A 22274-nucleotide genomic window follows, 5' to 3' on the forward strand; every position below is an offset into this window, starting at 1 on the left:
TCACCAGAGGCAGGGTAGACCTGGAGAGGCCCACAGTTCAGTTCAGATGGCTAGTTAGACATTGTGTTAACCAGGAAATACACTTCTAAATGTCATCGAACTGTTGCCAAGAGTTGAAAACAAAATCACTCTATCAGTAAATCACATTTCATTTAGATTTCTGTAAGAAATTATGTTAAATTATAAGTTTATAATACTAAACATGTATTAGTCACCATTATTAGCATAATTTATATTTATAATTATATCATTATAATTAGCCTTTATGATAACATTTTATAATAATTGGATTGAAACAAAATACCTCTTTTATGCCTATATATAAAGTTTAATTTTGTGAATATTATTCAACAAAATACCTTTTTATTATATAATAGTCCATTTTCTTTTTCTTTTCATATGCTTCTGGGGTCAAACCCAGATCATCATGAATACTAGACAAGTGCTTTACCACTGAACCACATCCTGCCCCATTATTCCAATTCCTAATAAAGACTTAGACTTTTGAAGGTGTCCGTTTTTAAAAGTTTTTTTTACCATGTGACATAACATGGTGTGGGGGGGGGGTTAACTCAAGTGCTATTATTTGTCTGCCTGTCACTGTCACTCGGTTGTCTCCCAAATGTTTCCAGGTCAGCATGTAAGTAGAGAGCTCTGTCAAGTAATTTTCTCTTTCCTTTCAGCTCAGCAAGAAGATGATGAATTTGTGTGTCAGATAATTTATGTCTTCTACCAGATGGTTTTCCATCAGGCCACAAGAGATGTAATAATCAAGGAAACACGTATCCTTTCAATGTTTAAAATGTATAATGATAATTTATAATTGTAGAAACATGTTTTTGGTGTTTTCTTTCAAATGTTGAAATACTGTAGAAAAGAGCAGACTTTGAAATGAAGATGACAATCTCTTTTCTATGGTAATCGTTTACGTGAAATTAGTATGGGATTAAAAGAAAATCTGAAATCTATAGTACTTCAGAACCTGTGGGAATGCCAGCATGCCACAAGTGTAAAACTTTACTTCACCTAATGGACCACAAACCAAACAAATTACACAAAGAATAGCCTAGAAAATGATGGTGAGACTGTATGTGAGGTGTACATGACTTGTTAGTGCCTGCAACATTTCTGCTATCTCTAGAACCCTAAGGATCTCCATTTCAACTTTGCTCTCATAGCTTTATGCATAAGCCTTATGCGGGCTTCCTTTAGGAAATCCAGCACATCTCCACACTGCTTTTCTTTAAGGACTTTCTCTGGATTCATGGTGCAATCCTCCACAATCCCATAAATACTCATTCTACATATTTGCAAAAGCAGTCCACGTGGACAATACCAGGGTACGCAATGGCTTGAATGCTAGTAGCGCTGCCTGTACTGGTGGTGCTGGTCTCTGTGTGCCTGGATAGATTTTTTTTTTCAAGGAGGGTGTCCTGAAGGCTTGCTATTTTCAGAGGGAAGTCTTGGTTTGAAGGTGTGCACTGTAGATCCTGTAGTGGATGGAGTCCAAAGAAATGCCTTCAAAACTTCTTTCCTATTAATCTATTGTCTGACTGAAACTACTTCACTTTGGCTTAATAGCATTGGTTTCTTTAACACTTGCAGCCTCTTTGCCTTAAGCTTTAATTGCGTGCCTACTCCTTTAATGGTCAATCTACATTTTCACATCTTTGCCTTTTGCTTCAAAAAACACACCTAAGAACCCAGCAGAAAGAGTTCTGAATCTGAATATGATGCTATCTTGAAATCTCCTCCCTGAATTGAATTAGTACATTAACTTTGATTCACCTTCACTCAAATTTTCAGGACACAGAAAAACATACAGGTATTCTTGAAGTCTTGGTAGTGAGCCATAACCTTTAAAGATAAGGTGTCTGTCTAGCCCATAAAAATCTTTATGAAAAAATCACTACATAAAATGGAATGACAATAGTGTGTTACTAGGGGACTTCTTTGAAAGACAACCTATTTCAACTTAAGGAGTTTAATTAATTGCTTTTTAAAAACCAGTGCTAACCTAAAATTTATATATTATTCCATTTCCTTGGCTCCTATCTTTGTTTTTATTCTCTTTTGCTATTCTTTTTAATTGACTTCCACTTATAATGATGTATTTTATATGCAGTGATACTGTATATAAACATTAAAATAAGCTCTGTAGTTAAAGTATTTTTTATCCTAACTCTGAGAACAATTCCTTTGTCCTAGAAGTGACTTGGTCTTTTGGTCAGAAAAACTAAAAGTTTATTTTCTTTAGCATCAAATTGTTTAACTAGAATTAAATTTAGAATCCTTAGTTAAATTTTACAACTGTGCTTTTCAATTATAAAGTTGCCCCACCCCGCCCCAGGAAAGTTCTCTTGAACTATAGTTTTTATCATTTATTGTGTTTGATTGGTTTGGAATTCTTTTTAGGAATTGAAATTTGCAGTTCCTTTTCTATCTTTTTTATTTATTGTGTGTATTGTGTACATATATTCATGTGTGTGCAGGTGCATGTGTCTGTGCAAGTGTGTGTGTCTGAGAGAGAGGGGGGAGAGAGACATAGAGACAGAGAGAGAGCGCCAGAGGATGAGCTCAGTTATCATTCCTCAGGAACCATCTACTTTCTTTTTTCATATGGGGCCTCTCATTAGTAGAGTAGGCTGGCTGGCCAGTGAATCTGCAGGTTCACTTACCTCCTTCTGAGAACTGAGATTACAAGATCACACCTTCCACACACACTTCTTTAGTGTAGTCTCTAGGTAATGAGTTTAAGGTCTGAAGTTTGCAAGACTCGAACTCTACTGTGAGCTATCTTCCTAACCCCCTTGCTTATCCTTATTGTGTTTTAAATTTTCTAACCTTTTTATCCATTTAGTTTTTATATTTAAGTTATCTTACATTCTGCCTTGTATTTCTCTTGGATTCTGTTGTATTTATTTTTATGTTCATTATTCTCTTTCATGTTCTTTATTGAACTATTTTATTTCTTTTGGCTTTCTAATTCTGATTTATATTTGTAACATATTTTATTATTTCCTTAAGTTATTCTATTTTAAAATGCCTTATTTAAAATGACTTATTGTCTCCAGTTTTTTTCTTCTTACTATAGACACTATGATATTTGACTGATTCATTATTTGCTCTTATACATTTTCATATGAAATAAAATTCCCTGAATATCATAGACATAACAGATCAAGAAAACAAGTACAGCTCTTTCTGACAGAGTGTGAGCAGGCACGAGTGTACATGCTGCCATAGTGGTGTTTATAATTTCTATATGACTGAAGAGCTACAATCTTAATTCATTTGTGTCTTTAACCACTTTTATTCAGAAGCTCCAGCATATCTCATAGACCTGATGCATGATAAAAATAATGAAATCCGGAAAGTCTGTGATAACACATTAGATATTATTGCAGTAAGTATTCTCTCTATAAAAACCATTCTGATTTTATTTTGAACTAACTAATGGTAACACAGCTTTCTATTTTATCAAGATAGAAAAAAAATTCAAGTATAGGTCTTTTGACTTTCAACTTTTAATGCTAGGCTCTTTAGAGAGGTTTATATATAATCACAGAACACGGGCAGATCTCCACACTATCCTAGAATCATTTCATTTTTAGTAGCATGTGTAGAAGAAGGGAAATTGATGCCAGTGTCTGTAAAATGAATCAAAGTTCATATAAACGATTTTGTTGATTATTTTTGTTATATACATAGACTATGTATATAATGTACTTAAGAATGAGGAAATACAAATGTCCATGTTGTTGATGATGGGGCATTTTAAAGTATACATGAGTAGAGGAATGATCTACATCTTAGGCTGGAAACTGGCTGATCCTAAAAATTTTCTTCAAAACTTAGGATGCTGCTATAGAGTAGTTCTAAGACTTGAGCCTCAGACTAGGATGTGCTGTGGTTTTGGAAATTTTTAACCTTTGCTGTATACTGCTGATACAGCCTGCTTGCCACCTTCTTTGAACTTCTGTTTTGCCATGTTTTATGTTTCTTGATTGTAGCCTATTCAATACTCTTGGGAGCATAGCAACCCCTTTAAGCAAATAGGTAAACATTTTTAAAATCAGTTAACTAGTTCACTGAAAATAAACTGAGTTAACATTTCTGTTAGTGATTTCATTGTGAAGTAGATAATTAACAGCAGGAACTTTCTTGTTAATTTCCCAGATTTTATTTTGGAAATTCATCTTATTTGATGTCAGCTGCTTTTTAGATTAGACTACCTTATAGTGATTTTGAATTAAATTGATATAATGTTGTTTTATATTTAATCTAAGTCAGAAGGCTGTAGATAGATAGAAGATAAATAAATAGATAAATGATAAATATATATATATAGAGAGAGAGAGAGAGAAAGAGAGAGAGAATCTTTACCAATATATCATATTTTGTTAGAAATATCCATAGAGCTAATAAACATAAAATATTTAATATTCTTAGGGAACAATTCAATGGCATACATACCATACCATTTTCTTTTAATTTTAAATATTTTATTCATTTTACATACCAACCACAGTTTCCCCTCCCTTCTTCCCCTCCTCCCACTCTTCCTCACCTCCCCCACAACCTACCCCTCATCCACTCTTCAGAAAAGGTAAGGCCTCCCATGGGGAGTCAGCAAAACCTGGCACATTCAGGTAAGGCAGGACCAAGCACCTCTCCCCTGCATCAAGGCTGGGCAAGGTATCTCACCATAGGGAATGGGCTCCAAAAAGCCAGCTCAGAATATATACCATTTGAAGTATATCATTGTGTCCTTGCATATGAAATATGTACCATAAGAATAAGAGGCATCATAAAGTTCGTGCGGTTCTGTCTGTTTAAACAACGAGAACAGCAGTGTTGTACTGCTATGCAGTGCCTTCGAGAGCTCTTGCCAGCTTGCACTTATTGAGAATGGAAGATATGTCTGTTTTGGCATATTAGGTGTTTTGTTTTAAAATGTAAATGAATGGTAGCTCTAAAGATATCCTCAGTCTTTTTTGAAACAGGGTTTCTTTGTTTAACAGCTTTGGCTGTCCTGAAACTTGCTCTGTAGACCAGGCTGGCCTTGAACTCACAGAGACCCACCAGCTTCTGTCTCCCAATTACTGAGATTAAAGTTGTGTGCCACCACTGCCAGGAGATAACCTCAATCTTAATGTAAAAATATTTGCCGCAAATATGAAAATATTTTTTTGCAGGTAAAATATACAATCTGAGTTGACTTTCCTTGTCTTTTACTTGGAGGTGCCTCCCCTTCATGCATGACTCCTTTCTAGACATTGCACCTTCCCTTCTTTCCTGCAGCCAGAAGTTTTGTGTTGGTATTTTCTTAAGGTCTATATTTTACCTTATTCCCTCACTTGCCCTAACATCATTTCAACTTATGTTAATCTTGACTTCTACTTCCACTACTGTATTGAAGTGGTTCACATTAAAAAAAAAAGAAAAAAAAACAGGCATTCATTATCTTAGTGAGCATTCACAGCCTTCATTCTCCTATGATTCCCATCCTTCCCCAAAGAGACTTACAAATTCTAGTCAGCATTAAAATTAAAGGCATGAAAAAATAGTGTTAGATAATTATTGTAAAGAGCTATCTTGTCATGAAAATTTCAACGAAGGTCAGAAAAATTAAACTGTGATATAACAGCTTGCCATGTTTATATGGCTACCTATAGTGCCATCTGATCACTTTTAATTTAGCATATTTATTAAAAAAATACAAACAAGAATTGAAAGATGTAGTTCACTTGATCTCTCTGTGCATCTCTCTGTACCGGGTGTACAAAATCAGTATTTGATATGATAATGTGGTGGTTGTCTTTTCACATTAGAAAATGTTCATTTGAGTAACTAACTTTTTAAGTAGGTTAATTAAACTATTTAAAAATACTCACATGTGAATGATTCATGTAATTTGTAAGCCCTACTTTGCTGATTAACTGGCTCATACACAGGTGTTTTTAGAAGTGAAATCCAGGAGCGTCAATGGAAAGGTACGAGGGTCTTGAAATAACCCCGACTCTCCTGAAAACATACCTGTTTTTCTTTTCTGCTATTAAACTAGAAGGTTCAGCTTTAGCTAGACTGTAGAGAACTATAGCAGACTAAAAACATGTTTCTCCTCGCTTAAGTAAACACACTGTTCATAATTCAATCTTTTACTTCCAGAAAAATGGCAACTTAATCTACTACATCTATAATTCAGCTGTTTTTTTTAATCAGATATGGAAAATAATCTCAGTGAACCATTAAGATTGTGACCATTCAGTTTGCAGGGACATTTCTGATCCTTAGAGACTTCCTGTGAGGACTCGTGAAAGTGATCATGTACAGTCAACACATGGTAATCGTGTGTTTTATGCTTAATCTGAACCAATACTCAAACCTAGTTAAGGAATTTTTACATAAATTATTTGGACCAACATTTCCCTTCCTTGGAACAACTAATACTTGCTTTCATTTTGATTTTTAAGTAATATGAGAAGATAGCCTGATTGTTTTTAATTAATCTAATGTTATTCTGAATATATACTTTGGACAGATATATTAGTGTTTATAATTTATATTTGAACTTATCCCATAGAATGGATGAGTTTCAGGAATGCCTATCAGATAGAAAAGCTTGTTTGTTTAATAATCTTACTACAAAGGAGAGAACACTTTAAAATGTATCTGATAATACTTGAAGTTACTTGAAGTCAAGAAAAAAATTTATTGGGTTAGGATTAGAAATCAGGCATTCAAACAGCACAGAATGCTTAAGAATTGGATAAAATGGGCATTGGTAGGTAGTTAACTTTTAACAGTCTCTTCCTTTACTCCCCACCCGTGTGTGTGTGTGTGTGTGTGTGTGTATGTGTGTGTATAAGTGGGCATACCTGTGTTGGTTAGGATAGCGTACATTTCTGTTCCTCACTTTCCACCTTCTTTGAGACAGGTTATCTGTTGTTCACTGCATCACATGCCACACTAGCCAGCCTATGAGCTTCTTTCTGGTTACTGTCCCTTGTCTGCCTTGCATCTTGACAAGGGAACATTGGGATAGCAGAGGCACACAATGGCCTCTGTTGGTTCTGGGAATCTGAAATTGGTTCTCACACCAGAGGAGTATGCCTTTTCTTTACCCACCAAGGAGCCTCCTCACCCTTACCTGCACTTTTCATTGGTATGTAATTAAGTTATAAACACAGAGCAAGGACTTTTCAAAGGAAATGATAGAATTTGTAAAATTGCCTTGTTAAACAGCTGAAGCTGGTTCCTGATTGGTTATAGACATGATACATTTTAATTTATCAATGTAAGTACATTTTTAAAATTTTTTCTTAATTCTATGCAATGAAATTATATATAATGTCATACATTTGGTTGGTCTTCTTTTGAAGTTTATTGTTGTATCACATAAGCAAAACCGAAATTTAGAATATTTTTCCAACTTGTTAGAAATAAACAAACAAAAAATACATTCACGTAGATGTTTGTATAGTCCTTCCCTGGTTCTTACATATCTTACTTTATTTTTTTTTTCTCATTTAATTGACTACAGTTAGATTTGAAACCCAAATAAAGCATAAAAGAAAAAAAATCATGATTTCTTATTTAAATTTCATCTAGCTATGTATTTTACTTTGACATTTAAAGTGATATATTTGAAATGCTGTTGTACAAGTTAGTTTTCTCAGTACTTTAAAAAAAGTTTGTCTGAGGACATAATTGTGCCTGAAGGTCTGTACGGTCCAGAATACATACAGGTCCATGCTAAGGACTGTCATGTTGAGAAGAGGTAATATATCCATAAAAACCAACAACTCTATTAAATGTATGTTTATTATAAATATGTATGTGTGTATTATTGGGAAAATATTTTTAGGCTATAAAAAGCCTCTTTTTTGGAGCTACTTAGCCTTAACCAAAAGCCAAAGAAACAGCTGAACTATTCTAATTTAATTTAATATGAAAATTTTTATTAAATAAACCATATTACAGTCTCAATTAGGGGGCTGCCAGATTAAAGAAGGAAAAAAATCTGTTTCCCATCAATTGCTCCAGGACACAAAGCAGATCTATGTAGCTCTGTGTTATCCTAGAGTGTGTTAATCAGATACAAGGTGTGACGGAAGCCAGTGACAAGAGTTTCCCTGATAGTGGCCAGACTCTGATAATAGGCTGGGTAAGCCTGCAGAATGTTTCAGTGGTTAAGTAGTAAACAGTGTGATGTAGAACTTCAAAAAGGATGGCACATTCCATGTAAAATCAAACCGTTAAGTCTTTCGTGACACTTTCAAGTTCATGGAACCTGAGTGCTTGAGAACCCAATGTCAGAAACTGAAAAAAAAATAAAAGACAAAACATGTTTTTCTTAAATTCAGGGTAAAATTGAAACTTACAGACAGACCCAGGGATAAACCCCTCATGAAAAGAGTCTTTCAACAGTGAGGAGACATGTCTCCCTGCCTGGAGCACTTGATGGAGCTGAATGATATGCAAATATTTTTGCCATAAAGAAGTGATAAGTGAGTCACATGTGTTGGCTTATACCTGTAACCCTGTAACTCAAGATGTGTATACAGGAGAATTCCCATAAGTTCAAGACTAATTTGGTCTACCTAGTGTGCTCCAGGATCCAGAAACAAAAAAAATCATTAAAAGAAAAGAAAAAGTATTTGAGAAGATAAATATGTGTAACCTTTTATCTAAGATTTATAGAATACATAACTATGTCAAAATACCACATACTACCACAAAGATGCATATATAATTTTATTTTTTGTATCTCAGTAAGAAACTAAATTTAAAAAAAGGAATAGCTACAACATATGAAACAAATATAGATATAAAGTTCTTCCATAACCTCTAATCATTTGCCTGTTTGTCCTTCCTATCCATTCACCTGTATTGAGTATTATGTGCAGGTTCATGGTAAAACAAGATAAACATTAAGAATTATAACTAATTTCATGGTTAGAATGAACTTAAATTCAATTATGGTGTTTATTTTTTTGAAGTAAACCTTGTCACCATTTAAAATCTGATGTGTTTTAATGGTGTTTTCCTCCCCTTGGTGCTATCTGAACTGAGGTCATGCTAGTCACCTGTCATGCTTGCCACAAATAATCATGGCCACAGACCTCACTTGAAGCACAGTTAGATTTTTCACCTAAGTTCTGACGGCAGTTAGAAAATATTTAACAAAAATTTGTGAAATATAGGCTTGTAGCATTTGTCCTTTCCATTCATGATTGGTAATGTATTCATTGACTTGTTTGGCAATTGGGTGATTGTTCTTTATAGCTGAAACACAATTCTGAACAGGTAATTTTAATGTTCCCCTGACCTGAATGAAGGCCCTCAAGATTCTTTTCCTTGTGGCAAAATATTTCTGAGCATTAAGCAAGTAAATGACACAGTAACACTTACTATTTGTGTGTAATAGGAGTATGATGAAGAATGGGCAAAGAAAATTCAGAGTGAGAAGTTTCGCTGGCATAACTCTCAGTGGTTGGAGATGGTAGAGAGTCGTCAGATGGATGAGAGTGAACAGTACTTGTATGGTGATGATCGAATTGAGCCGTACATCCATGAAGGGGACATTCTTGAAAGGCCTGACCTTTTCTACAACTCAGGTAAGGTGATTACCAAAGCAAAAACACATGCTTCGTTTGTGTGCTGTAAAAAGGGCCTTTGGTCTGCCAGACAAGCATGCTCCCAAACTCTGCAAGCACACTTTTAGTGTATAAGTGGACTTTTATTAATAATTTCAGGTAATAGTGTCTACTCACACCAAACAAAACTAGTTAAATTACTATTTTAGTCTTTGGTGTGATCTCCATTTAAAGTATGTGTTGCCAGGATAGTTAATGACTGTTAGAAGCTTCCAGCTTTCTAGGATGTGTGAAATATCTTTGGGATTTCTGATTTCCAGTTAACAATGAAACACTCGTCCTGTGTTCTATATCTATTAAACATATAACTTATTAATTTTATTTTGTTTACTTATTTAATCTAAGCAGTTTCATATTGCCATTGTTTTGTCTTAATTCTAAACTATTAGATTACATTTGGCGATTATTGGGAAGACTTGGAGCTTTCCCTTCTAAACCCCCAATACTTTTAATTAAGATAATAGTCTTACCAGATTGTGGTGCTCACCTTTAATCCCAGCACTCAGGAAGCACAGGAGTTAGATCTCTGAGTTTAAAGGCAAGTTCCAGGACAGACAGGGCTACACAGAGGAAACCCGTCTCAAAAAACATAAACAAAAAGCTAATAGTCACCATTACACAAATATTGTATCTGTTATAACATTGCTGAGCATGGTGTTTCCAGGGATGATGAGTTTGGCACAGAGATGGTAAACTTCTATATATTTTGCTTTTAATGTTTTGCACTGTCACCAATATTAAAAATATTGTGTTAAAGTCATATATAGTTTAGAAGACAAAAGAGAAGATTTCCAAATAAGACCTGAGAAAGACTTAAAATGAAAGTGTTAGTTGGGCTAGAGGGCAGCTGGGTGGTTGAGAACATTCCTAAAATGCACAAGACCATGGGCTCAGTCTCTTACCAAAAGAAGAAAGAATTCAACCAAATAAATAACAATTTGTATATGATCAATGATCGAATGCTAATGTAATCTGCCATTATATCTGATCACAATTAACTTCATATTAATTAGTAATATTGTTTATATATTCACTTATGTATTTCATAAATATATTAAAGATTTTCACTACTACATACCATTTTATATTTAATAAAGGTACCTGAATTCCAAAACATTTCTGCTCCTGTTTGCTAAAGCAATAGCTTCCTTCCTAATGCAGCTCTACAATGGTTATGAAGTGCTGTTCCTTTCCATTCAAGTTCAGTAATAGAATGAAACTCTTCTTAGTATATTTAGAATTCAGGAATGAACATAATACAAAATATATGATACTTTTGTTCACAGGGATCATAATATGCATAGAATCAAATTTCTTGCTTTGAAAATTGATAGCTCTCTGTCAACATCAATCAATTCCCAATATCTGCAAGAGAACCATTATTCACAGTACCTTCAACTTTGGCTTTTTAATACAATTAAAATGTCAGAACACATTGTTAAGTTATACCACAGTTATAAAATTAATTCATTTGAATCAGTGTCTTAGAATACGAATTGTAGATATTTCCTGTGAGACACTTTATAATTCAATCATAATACATTTGAAGTTACATATATATGATGTTACACATATGTGTGTATGTACATCTATCCATAGACACGTGTGTATATATATGTATCTTATATACTGAAATTTAGAAACAGTGATCACTGTTGGCAAAATAACAAAATTGTAAATATTTGAAAAGGGAAGTATCACCCCTAGACATCCTTCTGTCTTTTGCATACCTGCATCCTACTGGAGGATACTAAGCCTTTAGCAGTGCAGGCTCTATGTTGTGAATTTGGAGATTTTGATTTCTACAGGAAATTTCACAATACTTTTTATTTTATCAATTTTTACCATTTATTTCCATGAAGTCCCCAGGGATTAGATGAACCTCTATGTCATTTCATGGAGATCTATAATAATGTCTAGCTCCTTTATTGTATAAAGTTATATTTCAGAGTCATCAGGTAATTTCTTTGCATTTGTCTTTTTTTTTCCTGGAGTTATTTATTTATTTATTTATTTTATATAACCATTTCCATTTAAATGAAAACAAACATTTATAGACAATATTTGGGAATTTGGGCATTGTTCTTTCCAAACTACTTCCTGCTGGTAAGGGGCACCATCATGGGGGATTCGAAGAAGATGGAGAAATCCTGGCTGTAGTCTGTAAGGCTGCTTTGTCCTGCTGTTTTGAATGTAAGATCACCAGGTACTCTGTTTCAAGTGGTCTGGCTTGATCAAACCACATTAGTTTGGAAGGAATCCACATCTTTTCATTTTCTGTGGAAACAAAAATAGAAATCCTTTTCCCCAATAACTTGTCCTTGAATTTAATTTTGGAGTCAAAGCATTTTTTTTAATTTAATTTGTTATTTTACATGTCGATCCCAGTTCCCTCTCCCTCCATCCCTCCCTCCCTCCCTCCCTCCCTCCCTCCCTTCCTCCCTTTTACCTTCGCTGCCCTCTCACATGCACTCTAACCACCCTCCCCTCCCATCCCCCCAACCCAATTCCATATGTAGGGGAATGCGATCATGGGATCATGTAGATCTGACAGGTCATGTGAAGTAGGGACTAGGGCTTCTCTCCTGTCTCTAGATTAAGGCAGTTATCCCTCCATGAGGGATGTGTTCACAAAGTCTTTTGTGCACCAGGGATACATCCTGGCTCCACTGTCTGAGGTCCCTTAGACTGCTCAGTCCTTCTGGCTGAGATCCATATTCAGGGGGGCCTGAGTCAGTCCCATACTGGCTTCCCAGCTATCATTCCGGTGGCCTGTTAGCTCCTCCTTGTTCAGGTAAGCTATCTCTGCTGCCTGGTCTTGTCCTCTCCATCTGCATCTGGGTTCTAGTTCAACTCAGTGTTAATGTGTGGGTGTTTGTTCCTGTTTCCAACAGGCATTAGTTGAGTGCTTCATGTATAACTTAGTTGTTGATCTCACTCTCCAGGAAGGGCATTTATGGTAGCCTTTCCACGGAAGCTCAAATTGTTAATTGGCGGTAGTCTTGTAGTTCTCTAATTGGCTCCCTCTTTTATGTTCTCTCTCTCTCTCTCTCTCTCTCTCTCTCTCTCTCTCTCTCTCTCTCTCTCTCTCTCTCTCTCTCTCTCTCTCTCTTTCCTGTCTTCTATTCCTAACCAGGCTCAATCTTCCTGGTCGCACATGTTTTCCTTTCCTCCCCCTCGTTTTCTCCTTCTTGTCTCTCCATTCTCTGCCCCCCCCACTTCCCCTGAGCTCTGGGAGATTTGTCCCTTCCCAGTTCTGGAAGGGACTTTATATGAATCTCTTAGAATATCCTAGTTCCTCTGGTGGTGTGAATTATAGGCTGGTGATCCTTTGATCTAGGTCTAAAATCCATATATGAGTGAGTACATACTATGTTCCTCTTTTTGTGACTGGGTTACCTCATTCAGGATGGTTTCTTCAAGTGCCATCCACTTGCCAGCGAATTTCAAGATACCATTATTTTTTTCTGCAGAGTAGTATTCCATTGTGTAGATGTGCCACATATTCATTAACCATTCTTCAATTGAGGGGCATCTAGGTTGCTTCCAGTTTCTTGCTATTACAAATAGTGCTGCTATGAACATAGTTGAACAGATGTCTTTGTTGCATGGATGTGAATCCTTTGGGTATATGCCTAAGAGGAGGATTGTCAGGTCCTGTGGTAAACTAATTCCGATTTTCCTGAGGAACCACCATACTGATCTCCAAAATGGCTGTATGAGTTTGCACTCCCACCAGCAGTGGAGGAGTGTTCCCCTTTCTCCACATCCTCTCCAACATAAGTCATCACTGGTGTTTCTAATTTTAGCCATTCTGGCAGGGGTAAGATGGTATCTCAATGTTGTTTTGATTTGCATTTCCCTGATAGCTAAGGATGTGGAGCATTTTCTTAAGTGTCTTTCAGCCTTTTTGATTTCCTCCATTGAGAATTCTTTCTTCAGTTCTGTACCCCATTTTTTAATAGGGTTATTTGGTGTTTTGTTGACTAGTTTCTTGAATTCTTTGTATATTTTGGAGATCAGCCCTTTGTCGGAAATAGGATTAGTGAAAATCTTTTCCCAGTCAGTGGGCAGCCGTTTGGTCTTGTCAACTGTGTCCTTTGCCTTACAGAAGCTTCTAAGTTTGAAGAGGTCCCATTTATTAATTGTTTCTCTCAGTGTCTGTGCCCCTGGAGTTATGTTCAGGAAGCGGTCTCCTATACCAATTAGTTCAAGGGTACCTCCTACTTTCTCTTCTTAACCTTGTTAACATTAGCCAGATTGTCACTAAATACTAAATACAAAATGGAATTTTTATTTACCTTTTTAGCTTCTTTCCTCTCATTCTGTTATGTCTTACAATTCCCCATAATTTCATTTTTTCTATCTTCTCACTGTTTACCCAGTATTTGATTTATAGAATCTCTACCTTCTAGCAGACATAAAATTAGAACCAAATTACTTTTGTTTTTTTAGTTTTTTAGTTGCAATACTTTAAATTTAGTAAAATAATATTAATAGCCATTATATATCTAGGTGGAGTTTTCCATCTAGACTTCCTCTGAGCTCTGTCCCACCAGCCACTTCCCAAATAACCACACAGAGGAATTATTAATTATAAATGCTTAGCCAATGTCTTAGGCTTGCCTACAACCAGTTCTTACAACTTAAAGTAACCCATTTCTATTAATCTGTGTGCAACCCTGAGACTCATTTACCTCATCTATGATCTTCCCATATCGCTTTTTCTTCATCCGATTTGCAACCCTGAGACTCCTTCCCAACTTCATGCTTTTTTTGTTTTGTTTTGTTTTGTTTTGTTTTGTTTTGTTTTGTTTTGTTTAGAAGTACTGCCTAATCTCTACTTATCCAGTCATAGACTGAGGTTTTGTTCTAGGCTTAGGGCAGCCTGAAGCCATAACACAGATCTCTTATCCCATATAATTGTTCTTCCTCTACGTAGTCCTACAAATAGCAGATTATTTAGAGTCTTAGGGCAGCTGAGAAATTAATACAACTCTTAAATCATTTTTTAAAAATATTAATTGAGTTAGATTTAGAAGAACAAATATTTATAAGCAAAAACAGAGCACTCAAAAACATAACAGTGTAGAGATCTTTAGGAGATCAAATATATCTGATAACCTAATGGTATAACTATATAATAATATGTAATGAAGACCAAGTCATCAAAAAGTATTTGCATTTTATACAGTTTGCCCACTTAAAAATACAGGACGTATAAGTCATTATTCAAAAATTTAATACACATTTGTGTGTTTTAATGTTTGCCATTTAAATTGCCAAGTGTTTTTTATCAACAAATTATTTTTGATATATTCCCAAATTGTGCTATATAAATGAAGCTATCTGGATATAAAATGAGGGACATGTTGAAATATTGATGTTTACCAGCCTTGTGTTGCTCCATGCCTCCTTTTTCTTTTTCTCATGATCTTTTGTTAGCCTGAACCATAGTCTCTGTCCTCAGATCACACCTACCTTTACCTTTTTCTGTCTTTTCTTACCAACAATACTGTATGTTCCTTGAGGGCACTATGTCTTATTCCTGTCTACACTGGTATTACCTAACACAGTATAAGGACTCAGTGATTGCTGTATTATTATGATAAAATAGTATGACCACTAATATGTGTTTGTCTTTCTATGCATATTCCAGGGGCAGAGCATGTCATTCTGATTTTTTTTTCCAGACTAAATGAGTAGGTTTCTAATGTGTTGCTTAGTAAGGTGATTTCTATTTAATTCCTTTTAAGTATGTTTCACTAGTCACTGTTTGACTCTTTCTAGATGGATTGATTACCTCTGAAGGAGCCATAAGTCCAGATTTCTTCAATGATTTTCACCTCCAGAATGGAGATGTGGTTGGGCAGCACTCATTTCCTGGCAGGTAAGCAATGTTCCAGGAGAGAACTTGGGCGTAGCATCTCCTTTGTTTTGAAAAGCTAGTTTTCTTCAGTCCACAATTTCTTTGCTTTTGTCCTTCTGAGGTGGGTTAAAAACTTCTGTCTCTCTAGGAGAGTGATTATTTTCAATTAGTTTATTTTAAAAATGCTTTATTTTGGAAAATATTCAGTATCCTTTGAAATATATAATAGTTTTCAAACTAACAAACACTGGTGTTTCCTGGTGCATTCCTGGTGTGTCCAAAACAAAGTAAGTTTGCTTATTAATACAGGTTTCTCTGTGTACCCTGACTGTCCTGGAACTTGTAGACCAGGCTGGCCTTGAACTGATCGGATCCACCTGCCTCTGCCTCCTGAGTGCTGGGATTAACCAACAGCAGGCTTTTATATTCATAGGGTTAACAGTAAGTAAAATACGTAAGGAGAACAATATCTCCTAAGTCAGCATTGTTCTACAGTTGTAATAAAGTCCACTACAGCAGACATCCAGCTTCATTACTAATTTTTTACAGATTTTCTTTAAACTATTGCCAAAATGTGTAGATATTTTCCTCTTTGTGCTGTCACTTAGTGTGTAGAGCTTTTCATTCCAGCTGTTGACATTTTACTCTGAGATAGTCAACTGAAATGTTCCTCTTTTCCAGCAGATGTTACCTGAAAGTCATTTCATTGCTTTATTTCTTTAGCATAATATTAGTAGGCTTTCTTCTAGGGCCCATGTTCTCAAGTTCTTGGCTACTTCATCAGTGTCAGGTATGGCTTCCATCTCATGGATGGTCTTTGAATTTAATCAAAAAGTAGCAATGATTCCCATTTCACTTATGCCTCTATTGTACCAGTATAATTTACAAAAAGTGTTAGTAGCTAGGTAATATTGAAGATTACTTTTTTTCTCCTGAGTAGCCTGCAAAGTACCTTCTAGCACCATGAACACTCTGGGAGTCAATAGGAGTAAAATGTCTAGTTGGGCAATGCCTCAATTCCTCTATGCTCAATGACAAGAGTAAATGCTATTTCAACAACACTGTCTCACTTTGCGGTTGTGGGGGTAACCAATAGCAAAGGCTAAATCTATTTAAATAATGCATTCATCTAACCAGTATGTTATAACTCTCAGTGAGCAATTGAAATAGACTTTTTAATACAACTATAATAGTTGATATAAATATTATTGATAGTCTGTTGTATATAATCTATTTTACAAATATTATCTTCTGATTCTTAAGTTGCACTCTAAATTTTTTAAAACAAGAGTTATGTCCATTATATAGATAAACCAACAGCTAATTGAAGTAACTGATGAGGTAGCCTAATATACATTGGTACATTGCACAGAAATACTACCTCTATACACAAATGCAAGCAAAGCTTTCTTGAAGTTATGCTTATACTTTCTGCCTCTTATCTAAGTGATATATTCAAAAAATGAGAAGTTTGCTGTTCTGTAGTGGCTTCTCAGTAACAAATAACATGAGAAATATTTTTGTGTACTGAATTGATATAAGACATCCTTTGCCTCAAGATATAAAAGCTAACCATGGCTAAATACTAAAACATTTGACTTTTGATTATTTTTGAAGCATCTAATATTCCAGTTATAAATATTTAAATACAGTCTCTGTTTAATTATAATTGTATCATGTAACAATTCATAGTACAAATGTTTTCCATAAGATTGAAAATGAAAGATGATTTGGGCATATGTTCTTAATATTTGTAGCAAAAATTTGTTTATATCAGCCTGGCATTGTTGGTGCACACCTTTAATCCCAGCACTCGGGAGGCAGAGGCAGGTGGATCTTTGTGAGTTCAAGGCCAGCTTGGTGTACAGAGCTAGTTCCAGGACAGGCTCCAAAGCAATACAGAGAAACCATGTCTCAAAACACCAAAAAAAAAAAAAAAAAAAAAAAAAAAAAAAAAAAAAAAAAAAAAAAGAAAAGAAAAAAGAAAGAAAGAAAAGAAATTGTTACTATCATTTATAAACCTAATTATTATGCCATTGTAATTGGTTTTTACTCTTACGTTTCATGGTGGTAAATATCATTATGTAGATAGTGCCAATCTAAATAAAGCAAACTGGTACTAATTTTTCCTTACTTTAAATAAGACATCATTTTTATGTAATTGTATGAATTGAAATAAATTACACATTTTGGTTAATATTGAATATATAGTTAGGAATGTGTGACATTTCTATGACCTCAGCCCTTCAGGACATAAGGCAAAAGCTCCTAGGTCAATTGGGGTCATACAGTGAGACCCAGTCTCAAACAATTCCAATATGAAAATAGTTGAATATACTAGTCAATAAATTGACACAAATTCAACAAAGTCTGTGATTTTTTTAATGATAGTTTTATTTTTAAAAATAAAGCTGTATCTCTTTTTTTGCTCTCTGCTATTCATCCCCCAACTCAAAGAAATACCTTAATAGAGGGAGCCATTATAAGTTTGAAAAGAAACTGACTCTAGAGAAATGTCCAGAGACATACAAGGATGACCACAACTATATTCTGAGCAATAGTGGAAAATGCTACCTTAAATGCCCTTCCCTAATAATGATATTGATGACTAACTTACATGCCATCATAGAGCCCTCATCTAGTAACTGATAGAAACAGGGGCAGATACTCACAACTAAACACTTGAGCTGAACTCCTGGAATCCAGTTGCAGAGAGGGAGGAGTGATAAGAAAAGGGGTCAAGACCAGGCTACAGAAACCCACAGACACAACTGACCTGAACAAGGGGTAGCTCATGGACCCCCAGACTGATAGCTGGGAAACCAGCACATTGGACCGACTCAGACCCCCTGGAACATGGGTCTCAGTTAGAAGGCCTGGGCAGTCTAAGGGAACCTCTGACAGTGGAACCAGGATGTATCCCTGGTGCACAAAAGGACTTCTGGAGCATATTCCCCATTGGAGGGATACCCCCCCCTTAACCTAGAGGCAGGAAGGAGGGCCTAGACCCTGCTCCAAATGACTTGACAGATTTTGATGATCCCTCCTGGAGGGCATCACCCTCCCTGTGGAGTGGAGGGGGAGTTGAGGGTATGGGAGGGAGGGAGAGGGAACTGGGATCTATATGTAAAATAAAAAAAATAATAAATACATACCTATATATAAACATAGCTGATTGAGAAATATATAATGATAAAGTTTAATATTTAAATATTTCACTATTTTGCTTTTTATTTCTTTTAAATTTTAATGAGTAGGAAAACCCATATAATACTTCATTATTGAAAATTACTGTGATATGTTCTTTCACAAAATAAAGATGCTACTTAAATATTTTTACCCTTGGAAAGGAACTGAAGGCTCTTTATAATCAAGAGGAATACACTTACTATAGTTATCTTGATTTGGGAATTGTTTACTCTTTAAAAAAGATTTTCCCAAGGAAAATTTGTCTTTTATATCATCATTTATAACTTTATAAGCATACCACCTTTTCTGTTTATTTGCAGAAGAAATAATTTACTGTTCATTCCTTTTGTTTTTTTGTAGCTGATAAATCAGTGAATGGGATGTATTGTATCAGTGTATTGCAGTCAGTGTCTGCGAGGGCAATGCTTGTCATGGACCTTTGGCGATTCTGTTATTCAGGGATAATTCTTAGTTAAATAAGTTTTATTCTGGAATAATTTACTTTTTCCACTTATTCAAATGCCATTAACTTTTTTAGATTCTTTTTAGTAATTATTATTTATTCTTTGAGAATTTCATAGATATATGAAATGTGTTTTTATTTTATTCACCCACCACTTCCTCCCTACAACTCCTCCAAGATAGGGTCCTCCTTTGAATATAGCTATGTTCTCCTTTGATAATAGCAAGCCATGGATGTTCAGTTAATAATATTTATCTTAATTCCGAAAGTATTTAGTCATATTAAATTGACATATAATTACTTGCGTACTTTGCTATGGTGATTTTGGTATGTAATGTTCCTGATCTGAAATCCTAACCTACTGGAGCTTTCAGTTTCTGATATCTAGTAGCAAACTGTAAAACTCATTGAAGAACATCAACTCAAAATGCTGATTACAAATTTCTCATTTATTAACTGATTTTAAATAATATAAAATGTATTTCAATAAATGTTCCATGCACTAACCTAAAATAGTTGAATTCTTAGTTTGACTGCTCCTGGGATTGAAAAGAAGAACTTAAGCTTTGAGCAAATCATTGGATTTAAACTCTGACAAGCCTGACCCCTTAAATACCTATAAAAGTGGCAAGTGTTGCCTCTGTGGCCCTTCCTCTAAGTCAGAGAGATACCCAGAGGACATGCAAATTCTTCCCTGCTTCTTTGTCATTGTTTTCATAAATAAGCCTAGCAAAGTTATCCAGGGAAAAAAAGAATAAAAGATTAATGTATAAAAGGTAAAAATGTATCCCCAACATTGTTTTCAATGATTGCCTGTGTATGAGGGGCAGTACATCAGACAGATTACAGCAGTGGGAAGTGCCACCTGCCAGTCAGCTTATTATGGGAACATTTCAATTTGAGTAGATTCCTGTTAAGTAGTTGATCCCAAGTGACTGGTGGGTAAAGAATAAATTATTAATTTGTATGACATATTTTTTAATTGTCCAAAGAAAGAATTTTCTTTTTATTCCTCAAATGATGTTTAGTAACTAAATATAAATGTGTTAAAATCTGAGACACTAAGCCAAATTGAAAGAAATGTTAAAACCTAGTCGGTATTGTTGTTTTTCCTAAAGTCAAAGGTGCTTCATCGTCTGAGTGCCGGCATCTTTGTAATATGGTGAGGCAGTTTAATTGGAAACAGTGAAAGCTGTTAAACTCATCTATCTCATTCTACAAGAGAGACTGGACGTTTGATAAAATAGATACTGGCAGCTGGACAGCAAATCCTTGGCTTTAGACATGTGTCACTATTGGTTTGAACCTCTTGGCGCCAGGATTTCCCGACATTTAGAGCTAATGCAAAATGCATTAGGGCTCCAGGCATTAGCTGTGGGGTTGCCAATCACAGTGCACAGTGTCAAATGCAAATCTCCCAAGTCTGAACTGGTGTTGGGGGTGGGACTTGGTATTGAACCTAATTAAAAATAATGGGAGCAAGGCGAGGTGGTTTTTTTTTTTTTTTCTTCCTGCTATGTACTATGTGTTCATACCATATTTTTAGAGCTTTTTTTTTTTATTGTAACTCTTACTTTTCAAGACTAACAAGAACCTCATGTTAAGAGTATTCTTAAACTGCTTCCAGCTTTTACAAATCAGTTTTTGTTGCAGTAAAAATGGTCCATTTTCCTTTTATAGGAATCCAATTTTCATAAACTGGAAAAAAACTGCAGAGGCTACTTAAGTTTCCTTGGGACTTTGAAAAATATTTTTCAGAGAGCCTGGTATTCTTTGTGGTTGGTCGAGATGTCAGTCGCTGACCATCCTACTGAGGTCAGACTGAACTGGACTTGCACACGACCTGTCTCTGCCTGATGTGCCTTCGTTTTCTGTGTGTGACAGTTACAGCCTTTAGTTTTCTTCATTGGAGTATTTTACTGTTATGTTTTGTGCTAAACTTATTCACTATACATGTATGCCTTTCACTGTAGTCTCTGTTTTGTGAACCGTTAAATAACAGCTGAAGTATTTGTTGCAAGATCATAATGTATAGAAGTAACAAATTATTTCTCTAAATAAAAGATACAATTCTTTATAGTAATTTAAGTACAATTTTCACTTACATATTTATTGAGTTGAAGTACATGCCATGGCATGAATGTGGAGGTCAGAAGACAACTTGGAGGAATCAGCTCTCTCTTTCATCATGGACTCCAGGTATTAGACTTGGGTTGTCAGGCTTGCCAGGTAGCTTCCTTTTACAGTGAGCCACCTTAACAACCCCTTAATTTTTCATATATTGTTTTTCCTATCATTAGGATTCTGGGTATTCAAATTAGATTTACGTCTTTTACCTTAAGGCAACCTTTATTATCCTACATCAAAAACCCAATTTACTAGGTTTGAGGCAAGGCCATTATCAAACAATATAAGATCATAACAAATTTAAAAAAAAATGCAATACCCTGTATATTCAGTACACTGTTAAACCTCTTACATACACTGAGTTCTTGACATGGATATATGCTTAGGTCCCTACTAACTTGTTCTTAGTTGCGGGTGTTTGCAGGGATGTTTAAAAGGGACTACTTCTAGGTTTAAATACAGTTTTTAAGTCATAAAAAGAAATTAGAAGAAGGGCTTGAGAGATGGCTTAGCAGTTAAGAGCACCAGCTGATCTTTCAGAGGACCAGAGAATTGATTCCAGCACCCACATGTTGCTCAAAACCATCTGTACCTCCAATTCCAAAGGATTTGATGCCCTTTTCTGGCCCCATGGCATCAGGCACACATATGGTACATAGACCCTGGTAGAATGCCCATATATACAAATTAGAAAATAGTTTTTTAAAAAGCAACTTATTTACCGCAATAAACTTCTTTATAAATATATGTGTATGTATATCAAGACTATAACAGCAAGGTTGAGTAGCAGGATTTTGTACCATTTACTGTAAAAATTGCTCTATTTTAGATATGATATATATTTCTACCTAAAAAATCCAGAACTGTGCGAACTTTTATACTACATTATAAATTAATTATGAATCCAAAGAGCATTTTAACATATGTAAAAATCAGTCTCAAGCCCAGTTATAAATGCTGTCCA

The 22274-nt window shown here is 35.2% G+C and overlaps 1 protein-coding gene across 3 annotated transcripts in view; it reads left to right on the plus strand.

The window, feature by feature from the left end:
* Kifap3 (kinesin associated protein 3) overlaps positions 1–22274 on the plus strand; it is a 126645-nt gene that overhangs the window by 79287 nt on the left and 25084 nt on the right. For all 3 annotated transcript variants that reach the window (XM_051186126.1, XM_051186124.1, XM_051186125.1), the window contains exons 16-19: positions 684–782; positions 3321–3406; positions 9434–9623; positions 15453–15552. In XM_051186126.1, the coding sequence (XP_051042083.1) occupies positions 684–782; positions 3321–3406; positions 9434–9623; positions 15453–15552 (475 nt within the window). The remainder of the gene's footprint in view (positions 1–683; positions 783–3320; positions 3407–9433; positions 9624–15452; positions 15553–22274) is intronic.

This window comes from Phodopus roborovskii, unplaced genomic scaffold (genome assembly GCF_943737965.1).
Source record: "Phodopus roborovskii unplaced genomic scaffold, PHOROB, whole genome shotgun sequence".
NCBI lineage: Eukaryota > Metazoa > Chordata > Mammalia > Rodentia > Cricetidae > Phodopus > Phodopus roborovskii.